The sequence below is a fragment of the Salvia miltiorrhiza genome, chromosome 1, assembly GCF_028751815.1.
Source record: "Salvia miltiorrhiza cultivar Shanhuang (shh) chromosome 1, IMPLAD_Smil_shh, whole genome shotgun sequence".
Classification (NCBI taxonomy): domain Eukaryota; kingdom Viridiplantae; phylum Streptophyta; class Magnoliopsida; order Lamiales; family Lamiaceae; genus Salvia; species Salvia miltiorrhiza.
In genome coordinates, this window is record NC_080387.1 from 39,811,832 (window position 1) to 39,833,764 (window position 21,933).

Sequence of the window (21,933 nt, forward strand, 5' to 3'; positions counted from 1 at the left end):
ATTCCAACTCCAAATTCTTCCTTTAATTTCCAGCATCAAGTTTTGGATCCCCCACGTTTTCCCTTCAAATCTGCTCTCGTTACGTCGTTTCCAAAGGAGCCACACCGTGCAAATCCAGACCGCCTTGAGCATGTTACCGCTCTTCTTTCCTTTCCCAAGATGAATGAACCAATTGTAGTGCTGCTCCAGCTTCATGGGTCTCGCTGAAGAGATACCAATCCACTTCTGGATCTCATCCCACACTTGTTGAACTTTATGACAGTGCAGGAACAAGTGGTTTGTTGTCTCTTCACTAGCCACACACCCATTACACCAAGACTCCTCAACATTCACTGCCACGTTTCTCTTAATCAAATTATCACACGTAGCTAACCTGTTTCTCAGACATCTCCAAGCGTGGACTTTGGCCTTATGAGGGATGGGCGACTTCCACACCGTTGCCAGAAGATCTACTGGAGTGTTTGTTGTGGGCTCTTCAATTATTGTAGTTGCAATAATTTGATACGCAGATTTTGTCGAGAATACTCCATCTTTAGTCGCCTTCCAAGTCCACTTATCCTTCTTACCTGCACAAGGAGCAAAACAGACAAGTACTCGCTCAAGGACTCGATCGCCCCCCTCTCCCTCTCAAACAGCTCCCTACGCCAAAGAAACTCCCACTCCCATTTACCCTCAACCCACCTGCCCGACTCCCCGATGGACGCCTCCTTATTACCACATAACTGGAACAATCTAGGGAAGACAAAACGTAACGGTTTTTGTCCCACCCACCTGTCTCCCCAGAACTTGGTATCAAACCCATCACCCACTAGACGTGATAGGTTTTGAACAAACCAATTCTCGGACGACCCCCCACAGCCTTCAACAATCTTTGGCCACCAACCCCCCTTCGGATGCCTCTTCCCCAACCTCAACCTACCCTCCTCCCCCCACTCCACCTCCCCAAAAATAGATCTCACCACCCTTGCCCACAGAGACTCCCTTTCTTGAAGGTACCTCCAAACCCATTTCACCACCAAGACTCGATTAAACTCCTCTAAATTTCTAAAACCCAACCCACCTTCATCAAATTTAGAACAAAGATCACTCCATTTAATCCAAGCCAAAGACTTCGATTCACCATTCCCTCCCCATAAAAACTTGACAAAGATAGAATTGACACTTCTCACAATGGTTTTAGGCATGAGAGAGAAGGAGAGCTGATAGATAGGAATGGCTTGCAACACCGCTTTAACCAAGGTAATACGACCAGCTAAAGACAAATTCCTCACCTTCCAATCTACAACTTTCTGTTTGATTTTATCGGCAATGTTATTCCAATCAACGACGCTATTGCTTCGGCCACCTATTTTGATACCAAGATACTTGAAAGGCAATGAGCCAACTTTGCATTCCAGAATATCAGTCATCCTCCTTACCTTCGCCTCCTCGACCCCCACTCCAATCAAACTGCTTTTTTCGTAATTCACCTTCAACCCCGAAACAAACTGGAAAAGATGTAGAATATTCTTGACAACAGCTGCGTTCCTCTCACAACCATTAAGGATAAAAATTGTGTCATCGGCGTATTGAAGATGAGAAATCAACACATTCTCGCTCCCCACTTCGGCAGGGAATAACAATTGCTTTGACGTTGCTTTCTGAATCAGCGAATGGAGTCATTCAGCTGCAATAAGGAATAAAAAAGGAGACATCGGATCTCCTTGGCGTAGACCCCTTTCCATCGAAAACTCCCCCGACGGCGATCCGTTAACCAACACATTTGCCGACGCGGAAGAGAGACAGCCATTAATCCACTTCCTCCACTGAGGATCGAAGTTAAGTAATTCCATCATGGCGTCAATGAAATCCCATTCGATCGAGTCATAGGCCTTTGCAAAATCAATCTTGAAAAAGATTCTGCCGAGCCTCTTCTTTTTTGCCTCATTAATCAGTTCGTTCAGTATTACTACACCATCAAGAATGAATCTTCCACAAATGAAGGCGCTCTGATTGTCGGAAATGATTGAGCCCATGACTTCTTTCAATCTCCTTGCGAGGATCTTGGCAATAATCTTATAAAGGCTGCTGATCAACGAGATGGGTCTGAACTCTTCAATTGACCCTGCTTCTTGCTTTTTTGGTATGAGAACCACGAACGAAGTGTTACACCCTCTTGGAATTTTACCATTAGCATGGAATTCCGCCAATACCTGGACGAGGTCTCCTTTGATAGTGTCCCAAGAGGCCTTCCAGAATGTGAAATTAAATCCGTCCGGCCCCGGACTTTTGTTCCCGTCGCTGTTCCAAATTGCTTCTTTGATCTCGTTTTCCTCGAAGGGTCGGATGAGCCATCTACTATCATTGTCATCCAATTTTCTTTCCATGAAATCTGAAGGAAATCGCGGCAGATTCCTTTGTCTTTTCTTGAAGAACTGTTGAAAATGGTCCTTAACTTTGCTCTTGACTATCTCCGGCTCTGAAATCCATTGATTGTTGAAGGAAAGCCCTGAGAAATCAATCCTCTTCCTTCGGCCCGTAATCACTCGATGAAAGAAACTCGTATTGAGGTCTCCTTCCCGAAGCCATTTTCCATTTGTTTTTTGATGTAGCAAGCTTATCTTGTTTTTCATCTGTAGAAAGATATTGGCTTTAATTTCATTCCTTCTGATTATTTCCGACTCTTCTAACCCGAGCGTATCATCCAAAGCATCCAGCTGCGAGAGTTCATCTTTAAGATTTTGGATCCTATGTTCGATGTTGCCAAATGAGGTCAAGTTCCATTCCTTCAAAGCTCCCTTCAACTTCTTAAGTTTTTCTTTTACTACAAAACTCCTCCATCCATTAACCTTTGTCTCCCCCCACACTTTTTCCACCAGCTGCGCGAACTCTGGATGGGAAGTCCACGCATTGATGAAACGAAATGGCCTCGGACCCCAATCCGTTGATTTGGTTGTGAGAATTATTGGGCAATGATCCGACACTGATCTTTGTATCCCCCGACTGCTGGTTGAAGCCCACACTCTAAGCCACTTCTCATTGACAAGAAACCTGTCCAATTTGCTCTTGCAGGCTCCACTTGGCTGATACCAAGTATACTTCCTCCCTTGGGTACGAATCTCCATCAACCCACCCTCTGTAATAAAATTGTCAAAGTTCCTAATTTCTGCTGAAACGTTCATCTCCCCACATCTCATTCTCTCATCCGGTTTCCTTACGGCATTGAAGTCGCCCAACACACACACACAAACATCCTCATTCTGTTCAACAATCAAACCAATCACCTCCCATAGTGCTGCCATCTCACCCGAATTTGCAGGTCCGTAAACATTAATGAAACAGTTTTTAATATTACCTTGTTTCCAAACTCCGTTGACGATCACCGCTCCTGGAACATTCCAAGTGCTTGATGCCTCAAAAACCTCTCTATTCCACACACTGGCAATTCCTCCTGATCTTCCGTCGGCCATCCGGACAGCGAAATCGACGCTATTCGATCCCCACCAAGCTTTGCATACACCTTCCTTGAAGCACTCCATCTTAGTTTCCTGTAAAAAGCACAAATCGATATTCTGAGCTTTGATGATATCTCTCACATCTTTTTGTTTCACACTGCTTCCCAGGTCTCTAATATTGTAAGACACTATATTCATGGATTCACGATTTGTTCATCTCCCGGCTTTTGAACCTCACTGGCCTTCTCCCTTTGTGCTTCGATTTGTTCAACAATCACTTCCTCCGGCAATTCTGTTGTCAGACCCAATTGTTTCCCCAATTTCCAAATTTCGCATCCTTCGATTTTGTTGAGTAGATCGGTCTTTTGAGGCGCCTCGTCTCGTTCTTTGTCTCTTCTAGCGGTCAACTCGCCTTGTTCCCCTTCATCTTGAGCGATTTGAGAGATGAAATCCTTCCATCCACTTTTTTCAATTTCTCTTACACAAGCCTTTTTCTTCTTCTTGTTTTTCCCTTCACCTTTCTTCCTCGGTTGAATGTCCTCTCCCCTGTTTCGCATCGAGCTCTCGACCACCCCGGAAGAGACAAGAACTGTTGAACTGGACTCCAGCGACCCGGAGACCCAATTCGCGTCATTCCTTTGTGCAGAGACGCCGGATTTCCTTCCTGAATTTGGAGCTGCCTCCCTCGGATCCAAAGTTGCGGTAATTGCGGCCACTGAAACAGACATCCTGCCTTGACTTGTTTGTTGGTTGTCATCGTGACTTGTGGTCCCCTCTTCTTGGGCGTGGATAATGGGTTGCTGCGAGATTGATGGATTATTGCAAGGCCCAAGATCATTCCCATCATTCACTTGGTTTGGGAAGTCACAATATTCTTTATGGACTCCCACTTGTTTTAGAACCTTTATGACCCCACAAGGATTCCCCATCTGCGTGAAAAGCTCCCCCAAAGCACCAGAATTATTATTAAATTGTATCCTCCTCTGAGACCCTACTTCCACCCACCCGACATTACCATCCTCGGTTTGGAGCGCCCCAGCCACGCTTAGCTCAGGAATCGAAGATGTCTTCTCCTGGGTGACTGAGATATCTTTTTCATGATTGCTTTGTTCCTCTCCGTAACCGATGCATGCCTCCGCCGGTGCCTGAGAACCCGCATCCGACGACCAGTCGGACTCGGTTCCTGATTCCTCAAACACCTGGGAGGTCTCCAACTCCGATCTCCTCAAGTCGTGCAATTCTTGGATCCTGATTCTAAAGCAGGCTCCTTCGATTCTACACTCCATCACTCTGTCAATCGGTGCTAGCCCTGTAGAGATTTGGATAAGGGCCTCATCCAATTTCTCTTTTTGCTTTGTTTTTTCGTTGATCTTAAGAACCATTCCGAAACAAGCACTTGCGGTTTCGAAAAACCTAGGACACCATGCGTGGAGCGGGACTCCGCTCCATTTGGTCCAAACCACGCGTTGCTGTGCTACATCCACATACTTCCAAGGACGGTACCATTGGAACCAGAAGTCACGCCATTCGTCGAGCTCCTGTAACGCCTTCTCCACCGTAATCTCTCCGTTCTTTTGAATAAGCACTAGATTACCCCCCATGGTTGTCACTTTGAGTTTGCCAGCACACTCACAATTAATCTCTTCTCTAATATCTTCCCAGCAAAAGTCAGATTTGATAAACCCAGAGTATGTTCCTTCCAACCACGACTTTTCCGCTTCCGAAGGTTGGAACTGCAGCAATTTCGTTACATGTGTATCCATACCTTTGTTTCCCACCAAGGCGTCCTTAAAAGTGGTTCCCGTCGTTCGTTTGTTATCTGAAATGATCCCGCTTTTTTTATACTTCGGGTTCGCCTCAAACTTCGTCACCTGCCTTTGATCGCTTGCCACCTCCTTTTCTCTTTCGAATCTCGGTTTGTAAACTCTCAGTTTATAACTCCCAATCCAAAGAGAATTAAGCTTTGCAAGAAGGCTCTCTTGTTCATCAACTCTTTCGAACCTAACAAAGCCAAAAGGCTTACCCTTTAGGTCGAATTTTCTCGGACAATATACCTCGACTGGTTTCCGTACTGTACCAAACTTTCTTCTCAGGAAATCCACGCTACAATCTTTAGGGAGATTATTGAAGAAGAAGGTAGTCATTCCATCCCTTCGTTTTGCCAAAACCTCGCCTCTGTCATGATTCCGACGTCCATCAGCGCCATTCCTCCCAGCAGCTCTCCATGCATGAAGGTTAAGGTTCCTAGGGTTTGGGGAATTTTGATGCCTCACCGGAATACGCTCGGGACGGGACCAACCTACCCCTCTCTTCCTCACCACTCTCCACTCACTCTCCATTTTACTTAATCCAATTAAGTGTTCAAAATTTTCATATTGCATAGATTGTTGATTCCTCTAAAAAAATATTCACTTCGTCCGCGATATCGTTTCCACATTTACCATTTCGATCCGTCCGCAATATCATTTCCACATTTACCATTTCGATCCGTCCGCAATATCGTTTTCACTTCCATTTATAGAAGTATGGTTCATAAACTCCACTCACAACAATAGTGAGACCCAAACTCCACTCATCACAATATTCATTACTATCTACTATTATTCATCACTTTTCTTAAAACCTGCGCCGTCCACAATGTGGAAGCAGCATCGCGGACGGAGGGAGTATGAGTTATTGAATATTATGCATTATTCATATACTATTATTAACTTTATCTCTTATCTAGCATAGCTAATTTTATCTATTATAGCTAGGGTCCAAATATGATAACGGTAACAATGATATAAATGACATATGTTAAATAAAATTTAAAAGTTTTGTGGACTAATATGTAATTTATAAAAATATATAGATAAAATTTAAAATTATAAAAAGCTATATAATCGGTATATATATAAGAAGAATGTAAATAAATTCAATTAGAATGGTAAATTGAAATTGACAAAAAAGAAATTAAATTCACAATCAAATACAAAAGTAACGAAACTTTGAATACACTTCAAAATAGAAAACCACTGAAAATTTCACTATTGGGGCGTGTTTGTTAGGGGTTACAAGGGGGTATTAGCTTATTTATCTCCCCTAATTGCATGTTTGATAGGCAACATAAGTTATAGCCTCGGCCCGCAAGAAAATCGAGGCCCGCTGTAATTCTACTGTTACACTTAGATAATGGAACCCTGCCTCCCCCCCCCTACCCACAATCCCTTTTCTACAGTAGATGACACTAATTTTGGGTCTTCCAATTTTGGCCTCCCTCGTCTCTCTCACGGTCCTCCTCTCGCCTTCCGTCAACCACGCCGCCGTCTCCCTTCCCTTCCCTCAGCCACGACAGCCTCAGTCAGCCGGAGGGCCGCCATCATCGCCTCCCTCATCAGCCGCTGCCGACCGATGATAGGCCCCCCTCCTTGCCCGCTCTCATTCTTGCGGCTGGACGGCGAACGACGAAGAGTTGCCGCCGCCTCGCCTCCCTTTGAGTCTCGTCCCTTTGGACGGCGAACGACGAAGAGTCGACGAAGATAGGGCCCCGCCTCGCCTCCCTTTGAGTCGCCGCCGCCTCGCCTCGCTTTGGGGGTTGGGCAGATGGGGTTGGATCTGGTGCAAGGGGGTGCATTCTCGTTGAATAAATTGGGCAGATGGGGGTTGGCGAGGCTGAGAAGAAGAAGAAAATGGGTTGGGGGGGTGGGGGGGCGAGAATGAGAAGAAGATGGGGTTGGATCTGGTGCAAGGGGGGTGGGGGGCCGAGAATGAGAAGAAGAAGAAAATGGGGTGGGGGGTACGTGTACAATCACCCCATTTTTGATAGTTTTTTTTATATTTTTTTTATTTCTTAAATAAAGGGCAAAAAGGTAATTTACTAATTTAATCTTTTTTTTTAGACAATTTGTTCATTTAATCTTAACTTATATATTGTCTATCAAACAAAAATATTAGTTATCTCAACGATTATATCTAATTATCAAACACCTATAACATATTAACAATCTCACTCAATCTATATTATTTATCTAGGTTTTATTTATTATCCATTATCTCATTCCAACTATCAAACAGGCCCTTGCAATATTATTTAAAAATTTCAATTTCTTCCTTTTTCTTTTAATTTATGATATGATATACAAATAAAAACAAAAATTCACTATTGCAATATTATTTAAAGGGTTAAGGTGCAGATAGGCCCCTTAAGTGGAGGCCCTTAGAGCGTTTCAGTCCCCTTACTAACTGTGTGTGCAAATTGGCCCCCGAACTCAAAAAAACGGTGCAGATCGGCCCTTCTGACTTAACACCGTTATGGGCCGTTAGTCAAGGGGGCGATCTGCACCGTTTTTTCGGAGTTCAGGGGCTAATCTGCACCTTTTAACTTTTTAATTAATTCATCTCTCTCGCTCAAAATTTGATCATCGTTGTCGCTGATTCAAGCTCCGGCGAGGTCGGCGGAGGGCGCCGCCCCTTTCTTTCTCTCTTGGGCCCTAAACCTCGGAGCTCGCTCGACTGCACACGCTTAGCATCAAGGACGAGCCCTAATTCTCCCATTCCGTCGGAAATCGCCGCCGCAATATCCGGTGAACCCGCCGCCTGGCTTTTCTCGATGAGGAGTCGCCTAGCTTTTTTCGATAAGGAGTCGCCTCTTTCTCTCAAATCCGGTGAAATCCGGTGATAAAGGCCGACGATGCCCGTTGCCATCTACACTATCGACGTGTTGTTGAAGAAGGACGCCTCCAAATCAGAGACCATGGCCAACATGATCTCGATCTCGATTGGGGTCACGATCACCGCCTACGGCGAGGCGAAGTTCGATTCGTTGGGGGTGATTCTGCAATTGGGGGGCGGTGACGTTCGAGGGAGAATTCGAGTTTCCATTTCGATTATGTGATTTTCGGGAGCAATGACGCCGATTTGGAATTCCCCATTTGGGGCTTGGGAACTTGATTTCGTGATTTTCCTCATCTGACGGCGATTGACGCCGGAAAAGTTGGTCGGAGAAGATGAGATGTGATTTTTTTTAATGAACGGTGTGCAGATTAGCCCCCGAACTCCAAAAAGGGAAAATGTGCAGATTAGCCCCTGAACTCCAAAAAAACGGTGCAGATCGCCCCCTCTGACTAACGGCCCATAACGGCGTTAAGTCAGAGGGGGCGATCTGCACCATTTTTTTGAGTTTGAGGGCCAATCTGCACACACAGTTAGTAAGGGGACTGAAACGCTCTAAGGGCCTCCACTTGAGGGGCCTATCTGCACCTTAACCCTTATTTATAAATTTTAATTTCTTCCTTTTTCGTATTTTATATAGTGACATGCACCTATCGTATGATACGATCAAAATACTTGTGTATGTCCCAGACGGACAATACACACTCATATGCCCACAATCGGACTGGTTAGTCTCAGCGGTAAGTTAGGGTCAAATCCCATAGAGAGTGAGGAACACTTTGTTGTCAGTGTACAAATTGAGTTGTCACGATCTCAACTTGTTTATCTGCACAAATAAACTTAACGAAGATCAAATATAAAAAAGTGTAAGATTTGAGTTAGGTCATGATCATTGTTGATATTTGCATTCGATCATAGGCATACTAAGGATTCGTCCATACTTCGTATAAACTCAATGCGTGGCCCAAAGACATTGGGGCGTTTCAAGAGGTTATACTCCACACTTGGGATGGTTGAGTCCCTTGTAGTCACTTGGTTCGAAGGTCACGCACCCCGTCACAAGGTTGTGCTTCACTCTTCCTTAGATAGTAGACATACCCGAGCTCTTCAAGTATGCCCCTCACCAACATTCTCTCCCAAGGTCCCCGACTCCGCATCTAGTCAGCAGACATACCTCGCGGGATATTCACTTTCGGTACTACGTCCAATCGGTTATTGATACGTCTACGATACGTGAGGTGTTTTCCTTGATCAATAACCATGACTTTATGCCTCGTCACAGTTGATGGGTGATAACACTCATGTTTCCATAGTTTTTAGTGTTCATATAATGTCAATTTTATAAGAAATTGAGTGTTGGATAGTTGTTTTGTGCTTATATTACCATATCTTGTGAAATATGATACTTGCTCGAACTTTGAAAGAATTTATAGGAATATTGAGCCTGAATTTGAAAAAAAGGTCTGAAATAGAAGTTGTAGTTCGTCTCGACACGATTTCAAGAATGCAAACGGATCGCATATCGGAGTTCCGACGAGAGAGTTATGATCGAAACAAGAAAGTCACGTGCAACAACGAAGTCGCGGCCTGAAGAGCAAATATTGTGTGCTGGCCGGCGTTCCAGCCGGCGACCTCCGGCAAGGTCGCCGAAAGCTCGGCGACGGCGGTGATTTCCGGGAAGGTCGCCGGAAAATGCAGTTTATTGTATTGGAGTGCGGCGGTCGCCGCCGAGCGTCCAAAAAACTTTATTTTTATGCGTTTTTCAGTGTTTTTTCGAGCTCTAGTTGTATTTTTTTCTCTGTGCCTTTATATAAATCCTTTTCTTGACCTATTAGAGATTTATTCACCTCTTTTCATATTTTCTTTCTTTTAGACTTAGAATTTTATTGTTTTCATAAATTAACTTTATTTTCCTGCAAGATTCCAACTGTCAGTCAACATTCATTCCGAGTTTTATATAATTCAGTTTTTATTATTGCTTTCTTCTGTATTATGCTTTTGATTTATTTTCTGATGTTTGGCTAATTATTTTATCTAAACCTAGGGTTGTACATAGTTGATTGAATATGTTTATTTGATTTATTGATATAAATTTGCCCTCCAACTTGTGATTCATGATTTCTGGTGCTTGATTTCTTGTGAATTACCTGATCAATAATTTACATGTCTAGTTGTTCAACTTGAGTCTTGAATGTGATAATTGTTCAGCCGATTCAGGAATGCATGATATAATTTTGCCTTGAGTCTTGAATGTGATAGGTGGGCTATAGGAAGCTATTATTTGTGTGCTATTTGGACTTAATTTTTTTATTTGAGTCTTGAATGCGATAAGGGGTTTATTAATCTACTTTCATAGTTGTTCGTTAGAGAAGATTATGAATAATGTTGTGAGTTTTCATCTAGGCTAGATTAAATTGGTAATTGAATCAATAGGTTGAACGCATGTGTTTGATTAACAATAGTACATTCCCTAGGGTCAGAGTCTTTTATATTTGATTTATTTACCTGATTTTTATTTGTTATATTTTGCATTATAAAATTTAATTTTAATTGTTCATCATCTTGGTGTTTTGCCTGAATATTGTTAGAGTTCTTTTTAGGATTATTTAGAGTGATTTCATTTATGAGTCATCGTGGATACGATACTCTGCTTACTATTTATTGCTACAATTACACTGATATAGTTGCAGTTACAATTACTATTTGTTTCTACAATTACACTGCTTACTATTCCCCCCATACACCAGAACATACTCATCTTGGGACCAACAAAAATTTTGCTCCATCTATCCACCAAAGTAATACTCATTTTGTCATTTCGATCCGTCCATAAAAAAATATATTCATTATATATTTTCCTTTGTAGTATGTACCCCACTAATTTTACTCCTCGATATTACCCTTTATTTACCAATATTGTTATTACTGAATCCACCACTCAACTTATAAATTGATTAATTTAAAACTACAATAAAAATGAGAGCCTTATTCTACTCGCACAACGCACCTAATTAAAATTCTTAATATTAGTACTTCTTATTTATCAATGTTACTATTTTGGGCCCACCAAAATAATCAATTTAAAATTACAATAAAAATATTACCCATATTATACCACAACATACGAAATATGTATTTTTTTGGAGGATGGAAACAATATATACCATTTATGTTTGTATATTATAATTTGATCTAAAATTATGTTTTTTTTAAAAAATACCCTATAAATTAATAAATAATTATATTAATATCTCTCTAAACTGATAAAATTTTTCCATAGAGGTCTTACTATATTAGAATATCAAGCAGAACTAACAAAAGAAAAGAAAATCCCATAAAGCAATACTGTCGTCCATCACAAATTAATTCAAAATTACAACATATACATATAATTTTTTTCTTTCCACCAAATACAATCATGAGACACCATATACTGATGTATATACACAATGTTATAAATATCGAAAAGTAAATATGAAAATAAAATAAAAAGAACGTAGATTTATGTGAAACCTGAGATAGGGAGAAAACCACTAATAAATGAGAGAATTTTATTATGTGTCGAAAATAGAGTATAAAATGAACAATAAACCCTAGATGATATTGTGTATACATATGGGTCCAATCTCTCAAACCTCAATCACATAACGAAAAAAATTCTAAAAGTCGCATCGCGAGCATATCGAACTCACCCAAACATAATAATGCGTTACTAATGTCAACACTCAACACACAGAGATGTCAAATGGGTGGATAATCAGCATAATTTAGAATTTAAAATATTAATTATATTTTTGTTTTAATCTTGTTTGATATGGAATTACAATATGCGCATACGCAAATGGATTAATTCAACTCCCTATACAGTAATATAAATCTCGATGCTTTCTCTGTTCACGTGCAGTCGATTTTGAAGCCTTGTGGCCATCCAAATTCCTCCAAGAGCGCTAATACGACGCCGTTCGACCAGCCAAATCCCGTCTGCTCACATTCATATTCATATATATAGTATTAAACTAAGAAACAAGAATGAGGAATTCATGCTCTTAATTCCATTTTTCATTAAGGGTGCGTTTATTTTGATGGAAAATGGGAGAAAAGGTATATTTTAACCTATTTTTCACTATTTTTAATGTTTATTATGATGGAAAATTTATCCGAAGCAAGGTGAAATTGCTATAGAATTGCTATCTTTCACTAATGGCAATATTTTCCTTGAATAAGCATCCTACAACTTATTTACTAGCATAATATCTGTTTGAATTTCTAAGTAGTTGACCTAATAATTCAATCATATAAAGATGATCATAAATACCAGCCATGCAATTCTCACTCTTTCAATACGAAATTGTGTGTAACCTTAATCTTTTTGAGGTGATGAGCTTAAATTAGATGGAAGTGATGCGAAATTAAAATAACTTACTTGGGGTTTATATTCGCCACCCCCACCGGAAGCTCCACATTTTCGTACGTCGTATTTTTCGTGCATTGCTCCTGTCTCCTTAAAACCCACATAGTTGGTCCTTATCCACTTCACCGCGATATCTTGAGCAACTTGCCTAGCCTTTTCGCTTCCGGACTTTACAAGTCCTTCAGCAATCATGTGTTGCAGAGGAGCCCAACCGTTTGGAAAATCCCTATACAAAAAAAATAAATGAAGTATATATATGTATATATGTACCAAAATTCATGCCATAACGAGTTCAAATCTACTTACCATTGTTGTCCTGATTCGATGAGAGAGGTCGCAATCCCAGCAGCACAGATCAGACCGGATTTTTCAAGACTTTCGGTTACTTCATCTACCAACTTCGCATCTTCGATCACATAGAAACACATGAAGCATGAAAGTCGTAAATGATGTTGTAAGAGAAAGGGACATATTCGATCATTAATTACTTATGAAATCATATATTTGTATTATACAATTAAGTTAATTACTTCAAATATCAGAGATGAAGAATCTTGTGTAAGACAGTTTGAGCTTCAAATACTTGATTCGTGAGACAGTCTTACACAAATTTTTAGGACGAACCTGAATTAAAAGGGTGGATCCACAAGGGGACGAAGTTGGAGGCGTATAATTTGTGATTCTGGTTGGAAGCGTTCCATGTATGGGAGGTGGAATCGGGTAGCCAGTAGTCGAGCCACTGGTGCTTCTCGGCATTCCAAAGAATTGAATTCATAGCCATTTTTCTAGAATCAGAAGCTTCTCTGAAACGTTCTGCTGTCACCGAATCTCCAATTGCATTTGCCAACAAGCTTATGTCAACTTCCATCTAATTATATATATATTTACCACACAATTAATTAATCTGTGATCATCATCATTTATTACTAAAACTCTGAAAGCATGCACGCAAGTTTACCTTGAGAATAAAAGCATTCAAGTCCACTGGTAAAATTGATGTCGTAGCCAATGTTGTTAGATCAGATTCATCCCTGAATCAACAACATTTAACATATATAATGGATATATAATATAAAAATGGAAAATATATATACGTTTAATGTTTTTTCTAAAAAAGGTTCTAAGGACATCCAAGTTATGTGAACAGCGAGGTTTAGAGTTTTGACGTTTAAACCCTAAAATATTATGATTTCAAGGTTGGCATATTTACATTGTAACATTGATATTTGAATTTGGAGGAGAAGGAGAGTTGTGGTACCTCATCCATCTAGTGCTGAAATCCCATCCAGATTCAGCAGCAGATGCCAATTCGCGATATAGTTTTTCTTTACCACATTTGCTTGAGAGTTTAGAGGCCGTTTCTGTATCCTGCATGCAAACACGAATTTCTTGTTTTTGGAATCTTATTTATTTGATAAATAAGATTTAATAAGTTTAATTTGATTGTTCATACAATGGTTAAGGACTCTGGTCTGGGTTGATTCCACCTTGCATAGTATCGACTCAAAGTGTGATTCGAGCCTTGAGCATCTTCAACAATCACCTTATGAATCCCTTCAACAATCGCAACACTACTTCAGCTACTCATACACTTTATTAATAACCTAGCTTGTTTTAGGGACAACTTCTATTCTAGGGCCTCATTTGAGGATTTACTCGATTAGTCACAATGACATTAATTTGACACTTTAATTAGTCACGATGACATGGATTCATCGGGAACTAACATTCGTGTAAGAAAATAAGAAAAATTATTATTCATATATTGCAAGGCAGAACTTTGAGTTTATGCGCAAAAGTAGAATCGGGTGAAATTTCGTGTATTTAAGCGCCATCATTCCTACATAAAAATAATCTGTTTATACAACGAAATTGGAGATACGAGAAGAAGATAGGAACTTGGTGGTTACCTGAGTTCCAAAAGTGGTACTCCTTGAGCAATGCAGGAAGCGATTTTGTAAGTAGAGTCTCATCTCTTGTTCTATTGTATACATCAACAACCATTGAGCTAAGTAGAGGAGGTTGGCTGCACAAGTTTAGTTATACCTCAACACGTTATACAAAGTGAACTACTTTTTTTTAAAAATAAATTAACAGTATTAAATAAAAAAATTTAAAGGCCGCCACAGGGAACTCGAACCAAGACTTGTGGCCTTAGAAGCATGAACCCCCAACACATGCACACACAAAGTGAATTACTTGACTTCACTTGTGATGAATAACTAGTTAAAAGAGAGGGAAAAGCTATAGAGAGGCCAGGCATATACCTCCTATTAGTGTAATAGGCCCTTGCACCGTTGAGAACATAACCAAATTCATCTACGAGGGAAATGAGATTATACACCATCCCTTTAGCCGTCTCATACATTTTACTAGCTAACAACCCCCTGCATCACAAACACAATCTCCTCAAACCAAAACTGATGTTTAAACAACAATAGCAACACAAAAATAATATAATTAAGGGTTAAGTAGCAAATACATCATTAATGTTTATAACAAAAAACAAATGGATCTGCATGCAGCATTATATTTTCTGCAACTAGGTCTTTAACGTTCATAAATTGAAGCAAATTAATAAGTCCATAACATTCAGAAATTGAGACAAATAAGTCTCTTCATCTAACGGTTGTGGAAATCAGGGACCTGTTTGCCCCAATTTATAAACATTAGGGACCTATTTGATTTTCTATGTAAACATTACGGGTGTGTTGTTACTACTTAAACATTTTTTTTTCTTTTTCGATTTTTTTAAGTAATGACTTTTAATACCATATTATATTTCTTTCATTTTTTTTCTAAATTTTTAATTTATGTTTTTTAACTTCTTATTATATTTTTAATAATTTTATGAATAAATTATTGCATTAAGTGTAATTTGTACATTTATTCAAGATAATTTATAAGTTATTATATTACCATACTAAATACTCCCTCCGTCTCACTAAAAGTGGCTCAAAACTTCTCGGTACGGGAATTAACAAGAATGTGTAAATTGATTAAAAGTGGTACAATTTACACTTTTTTAAAGGTTAATTTTTTTTTTATTTGTGAAAATAGGCCAGTTATAGCGAGACGTCCTAAAATGGAATATGGACCACTTATAGTGAGACGAAGAAAGTATATAAATCGATTAGTGATTCAAGCACTTTCTTTTATTTAGGATCATGTGTGGCATCCTTTACATCCTCTCTTAAAATTATCATATTGTGCATTTTTTTTCATATATTTTTAAATTGAATCCCACCTCAATGAGAACAAAAAATGCACAAAACCACATTTCTCCAAATTCCGTAATGGTATAGAGTCAAGGTCAAAACAGCTCAGCAATAAAGGATGCTTATCTTTTTGTTTTCTTATCTGTTTATACCTACAAAAATAAAGATCTCGTGACCCTATAATTTACAATCACGGATCAAGCTGTCAATTTTTTTTGCCATATATCTTAATAGCTAAGACTACTGACAAATCTCACATCTATATCTATATTATATATAAAGCAGCAGTTCCAACGGCTAAAAATTCCCGGCAATTTTTGTTGACAGTTTTTCATCCCAAAAATTTCGCTAATTTTAAAAAAACGTGTGTATCATAGATATCTACAGTTTAATTCCTCCAAAAATCTCATAGATGCAGCATATACTTCTAACGAAGAAACAAAGGCCCTTCTTAGTCACTAATCCAGCGCTGACTCTTTCAAAGGCCCTCTTTTGTTTGCCAGCGCTGACTCTCCTTCAGCTTCTTCAGGTAATACTCGATCTTTTTTCTCTCTTTTCTTTTGCTAGCGTCGACCCCTTCAATTATTTTCCTTTCCCCTACCAGCGTTGGCTCTTTCATTTTTTCTCTTTTTTATTTAGCCAACGTTGTCATTTTATCAAATTTGCCAGCGCTGACATTCCTTAAGTAATGCTGGCCCACTCTCATAATTCATGTTTTCCTTAGCCAGCGTTGTCCTCTTCATAATTTCGGCCACTCCCCTCTTTTTTCGCTTTTGCATATCAATTTAATCATACACGTGTATCAATTGACAACATAATTATATGAAATTAATGATTAAAATGGTTTTATATTCCATCTATAATACGTTTAAATTATTTACTACTACTAATTATAATTATCATTGCACTTTATATAAAAGTGAAAAGTTTGTTTCAGATTCAAATTCTTTATTGAATAATTGATATGAATTTATTTTATTTTAAATAATTTCTATTTTTTTATATTTTGATTTTATTTAATATTATGTCCGACATTCGTATCCGTCGTGCATCGCACGAATGGTAGTACTAGTATTAATTAAACATACAAAATTAGAATTTTTCACCCCAAATCATATGACGGCAATAACATCATTAAGTTTATCATAGTTTGTTGAAAGTGTATGATTGTGAAGCCTTGAGCAGCAGCAAACACGCCCACGGCACATCTACACTATATATGTTGAATAATGGCCAGTTTAAACTATTGGAATGAGTGTGTATTATTATTTTTATTTAATTATCATCAACACGTATAAATTGGCGACATAGTATTACTAGCGAGACATTCATAGGTAAAATATATATAGTCGTTATTAATTATTAAAGAATTAAATTTTGTCAAACACATCCTATATTTTAATCTCAAGATTGCCATTTGTCATGACTTATCCATAAATGCAATAAATCATGAAATATGACTAGGTACGTACATAGAAGATTCGGCTAAACGTTATCTGTCTTAATCATCTATTGTCAAATCATTTATTGCATTTAGAATGAAGGATTATATGACAATCATGAAAAGGAAATTTAATGGTATTGATTAACAATGTATAAGAAAATTTTTAATATAATTGAATTAATTATTATAGAGAATGGAAAATATATAGACCATCTAATTATTTTTCCATTAGTTTTTTTCTTTTTTAAAATTTGTTACACTCAAATAAAGGAGAAACACACTCACAATCTAGACTTTTAGGTGACTCGAAACTCCAACTTATTAATTGTGGCTCGAACCCTCGACTTATTAATTGGAAGAGAAACATCTTACCTTCTAAGTGACTCGAACACACGACTTATTAAATGGAGGAGAAACGTCTTACTAACATACTCGAACCCCCGACTTATTCATTGGAGAATAAGCATCTTAACAACATACCGTGCTTCATCTCTATTTTTCCATTAGTTAATGTTTTCTAAGTTCTAACATATAGATAATCCGGTTCGCTGTAAATCTTGGTGCAAAACTTAAAACGTCTTTATTTGATCGGACAAATAAACAAAAACAAAGAAAAACCAACCTGATGATCCAATAAGAATCCCAATAATAAACCTCTCTGAACCGGGAACCGGGGATGATAACCGGGTTTCCCAAAGGCAGCAGCGTGTGAAAATCGGGCTTCTCAAGAACCCGGCCCGAAACTTTCCTCGTCAAATTCTTCCAAAGATGATGCACCTTCAAGGCCCAAGCCCTCACCTCCGGGCTCTCCACCTTGACCAAGAACCCTTCGGGCTCCGCCACAAAGTCGACCGGGACCGCAACCACCAAATCCTCCTCCGCCCCGCCCAGATACTCCTCCACGAACCGGTTCAGCTCCCCGGCCCGAACCGAACCGGACCCGTTTCGCGGGAGTTTGTCGAAGGCTTCGACCGTGGCCGAGAGGTTTTGCTTGAGTGACAGGTCTACGTAGAGCTTTGGGTCAAAGTCCTTGTGGCCGTACGTTTGGAGAGCCGTCTCTTGAAGCCGCTCGAGAAATTTGATTAACGGAGTCGTCGGCACGATCGGGCCCGACGGTTTCGGGCCGCATGCATCTGCTGTGACGGTAACGCTAGAATTGCCCATGAGTGAGAAGGCGAAGAGAGTGGCGATGATCTGTGATAATGATTTGTGTTCCATGTTTATGAGAGATACATGATTGCGTGTATATGCGTAGGATGCATATCTACGATTTTGAGGGAATAAACCTACAAAGCCGGCCCTAGGAATACACGCACTTTGAATTTATTAATTAATGAAATTTACTCCAAACTTTTATTTGATTCCAATCTGTGTTTCAACATTATTTTAATAATCTTTTGTACCATCTTTTCCAATCGTCATGCCTCCAGGAATATGTACCGAGGCACCAAAGATTATACTTTTCAAGACATTATTAATTCAAGTTTTGACCGTAACATGTGAATTGTATTTTGTTTAAATATGTAGGTTGTATACTTGTTTAAATATTAGTTTATAATAATATTTATATAATTGTCATTTGATTAATTTATTAATATAATATACTAACATAATGTATGTTGTATCTCAAAAAAAAAAAAGTTTGAACACATTAATCTTTAGTCTCCCTATCTTTCCAGGTATAAATATGTATACATTAATTAACTGTAATATCCCAACATTTTTAAATATAGTTTTGAGCGATTAATTACAACAAAATTTTGCATTCTTATGATTATTATTAACTAAAGCTCGAAAAAAAATTATAAGTTGCATTCCAAAGATTATTATTAACTAAAGCTCGAATAAAAATTTATATAGTCGTTATAGTTTTTTAGAAAACAGTAACAAATCGCATTTGATTATATTCATGCAAAATGAGATAGAATTTTCGAATAATGTCTCTGTTTCCATTTATATTTATTTTAAGTCTCCCGTTTAAATTGAAAAGTTATATTCACTCTGTCTCATAAGAGTATACATAATTTATTTTTTGTTATTCTGGTTCGTCTGAGAAAAATGTGTATATTCTATTTTGAACATTACTCCACCACACTATATAACAATAAAACGGATCTCTTTCTCCACTTACAACACACTTAATAATTACCTAATATTATTATAATTCATATCACCAAAAGTGATGCATATTCTTAAGAGATGAAGTGAATAATTTTTAATTTAATGAATCAACTTTTAAGTCAAGAACTTATTTTCTATTTTAATCGAGAATTAATTTACAATTTCAAAAATTTAATAATGTTAATAGAACTCATAAGAAAATTGAGTAAAATGCCAAAATCCGGATAAAAGAATTACTCCCTCCGTCCCACTTCAATTGACACTTTTACTTTGGGCACGGAGATTAAGAATAAAGGGTTGAGTGTGTAAAGTGGGTGGGGGCCATTTGTTTAATATGTGTAGAGAAGGTAGGGACCACATGCTATTTTTGGAAAGTGTTAATTGAAGTGGGACAAACAAAAAAGGCAAGTGTGCCAATTGAAGTGGGACGGAGGGAGTATTACAAAAACCAAAATGAAGTGAAATATTAGATCGCGATAAATGGACGTATCAACCCTCTCACATCACATCATACCAATGTAATAATTTATGACCTTACAACTTTACAAGCCCATGCCTTCTTACACTTACCATATATCAGAAAAAAACAAAACAAAAAAGTGAAAAGGAAAGGAAACTGCTTACGAAGATCTTCCTTAATTATTGAGGTTTCATTTTAATCTCAACTCGTTACATACCAATACCATGCTGCAGTACGATCATTTCAGTACATCAAAAACCCAACCCATTCTAGTCTTATTCACACTAAATAAAATAGTACTAGCATAATTCAATTTACAAATACAACCAACAATCCACGCACAGATTCTCATTCTTTTAGCTAAATTTTTAAACTGATGCAATATTGTTAAGAGTATAGGATATACTCTATTAATTAATATATATTGTTATAATGTAGAAAATCCGTAACTATCGGTCGATGTATTTCTTGATGTTAGTACAGTCCGATGTACTAATTGGTGTTTGAAACAGTTTGGTACTTATGCTTTGCAGAGATTTTTAGTAGCAATTTGGAAACTTATCTTTTGGCGAATCTTTGGATGTACACAACTTCTAATCTCCAAATTTATTGAACTCTTATTAGATCGCAATTACAGATAGGCTTTGCCTTCATTGATAGAGTCCTATTCGAGCTGAAACTCTTGCTAGGATTCATCTATTTAAGAGCGTGAAAAAGAGGACGTTTATATATTGTTGCAACTTTTACATTATTCTCTTGATTTTTTCGTGAGCCGTGAGATCATACTGTGCATGAGTGTGTGTGACCTTGTTCGATTGCTTCTCATTGTGTTCATCATGAGCGGTCGATAGAGTTGTGCGAACTTGTAATTGATTCTTTCACTAAGTGATTGGTGAAAGCTTTCTAGGAGTTTAGGTGGTGAACGCGTTGAGTTCACGCCTAGGGAGTGAATTTTCGTCTTCCTTCTAATTGTACACCGTTGGTTAGGTTTTGAGAAGATATAGAGGCTAAGTAAGACTGAGTCTTATTGTGTAAGCACTTGTATATCTTAACTTTGGATAGTAGATCCTTTACCCTGGCGAGGCCCCCCAGATGTAGGTATTTTATCACTAAAATGGGTAATTATTCTTGGCGTACTGTTATTCACTGTTATAGTATATTTTGTTTATGTTGGGTCCCTTAGTGTTACTAAACTGGTGTATGGGGGGAGGGGGGAATACACCAGTAGGCTATTTTAAAAAATAAACTTAAAACTTATTTTCTAAGCTGAAGTGAATATCGAAACTGATACTGATGTGAGTTGACTGAAGAGAACAATGAGTTGAAGATCAGTTAAAATAGGTGTAGACTGATACTGATATTGTTTCAGTAGGTTAACTTCAGTGCGAGGAACTTGTCGACTCACTGATAGTTCAAGTAGGGCTTTAGTCTATTCAGTTTTAAATAAACAGAGAAGTGTTAGAAATCTTACTAACTATCCAAAGATTTGTTAGTTGGACTGATAACACTTAGAGCAGAAACGATTTTACGAAATAGCCTTTAGTGAAACACTTTGTCAGATTTTAGGGTTTCTCTTTTCTCTTAAACAACTTCAGTATGAATAATGATATGTGCAAAAATAATGAAAAATGAAAATACTGAAATTAAGAAATAACACAAAGAGTTTTACGTGGTTCAAAAAATAATTTCCTACGTCCACGGTCAGTTTATCATACTGACAAATCACTGGGCTTGTGCTTACGGGTGCACAACAAACCTTACTTCTGAAACTTCAAGTTTCAGAGCCAACACATTGGGTTGGACTTCTCACTCTTTCTTAACTCGCAGTTGCTAAGACAACACACGTTTAGCTTGCGGTGGCTAAGATTCTCTGAGTACAGAACGACGTCTCGGACTCTCTCTATCTCAAACACTCTTTTCACTCATTGTAAAAAGGGTTTAACTCTCCAACTATTGATTACTGAGAACAGGCTCTGGAGTAATCAAAACTAGGCTAAGGATGATGAATATTTGCCTAGTAGCTCGTAAGAGAATATTTGTATATCAGGTGGACTGATATTTGACAATGAAGGATTCTCTTCTTCGATTCAAAGATTTTGGCTAAGTATAAACCAAGTCTTTAGTTCGGCAGAGTTTCAGCGTATGTTCTTGAATCGGTGAGGTCAAAGGTTGAATTTTGAGCTCTATTTATA

At 38.3% G+C, this 21,933-nt stretch overlaps 1 protein-coding gene across 1 annotated transcript; it reads right to left on the reverse strand.

Moving 5' to 3' along the window:
• Positions 1–11,833: 11,833 nt before the first annotated feature.
• LOC131015208 (probable trehalase) lies at positions 11,834–18,543 on the reverse strand. Its single transcript, XM_057943492.1, has 10 exons — positions 17,783–18,543; positions 14,766–14,885; positions 14,409–14,524; positions 13,952–14,052; positions 13,757–13,866; positions 13,457–13,529; positions 13,123–13,366; positions 12,805–12,904; positions 12,511–12,724; positions 11,834–12,068 (listed from the first exon to the last, which is right to left on the reverse strand). Exons 1-10 carry the CDS (start codon positions 18,376–18,378, stop codon positions 11,982–11,984), a joined length of 1,761 nt encoding a protein of 586 aa, XP_057799475.1. The 5' UTR covers positions 18,379–18,543; the 3' UTR covers positions 11,834–11,981.
• Between the last annotated feature and the right edge of the window lie 3,390 nt (positions 18,544–21,933).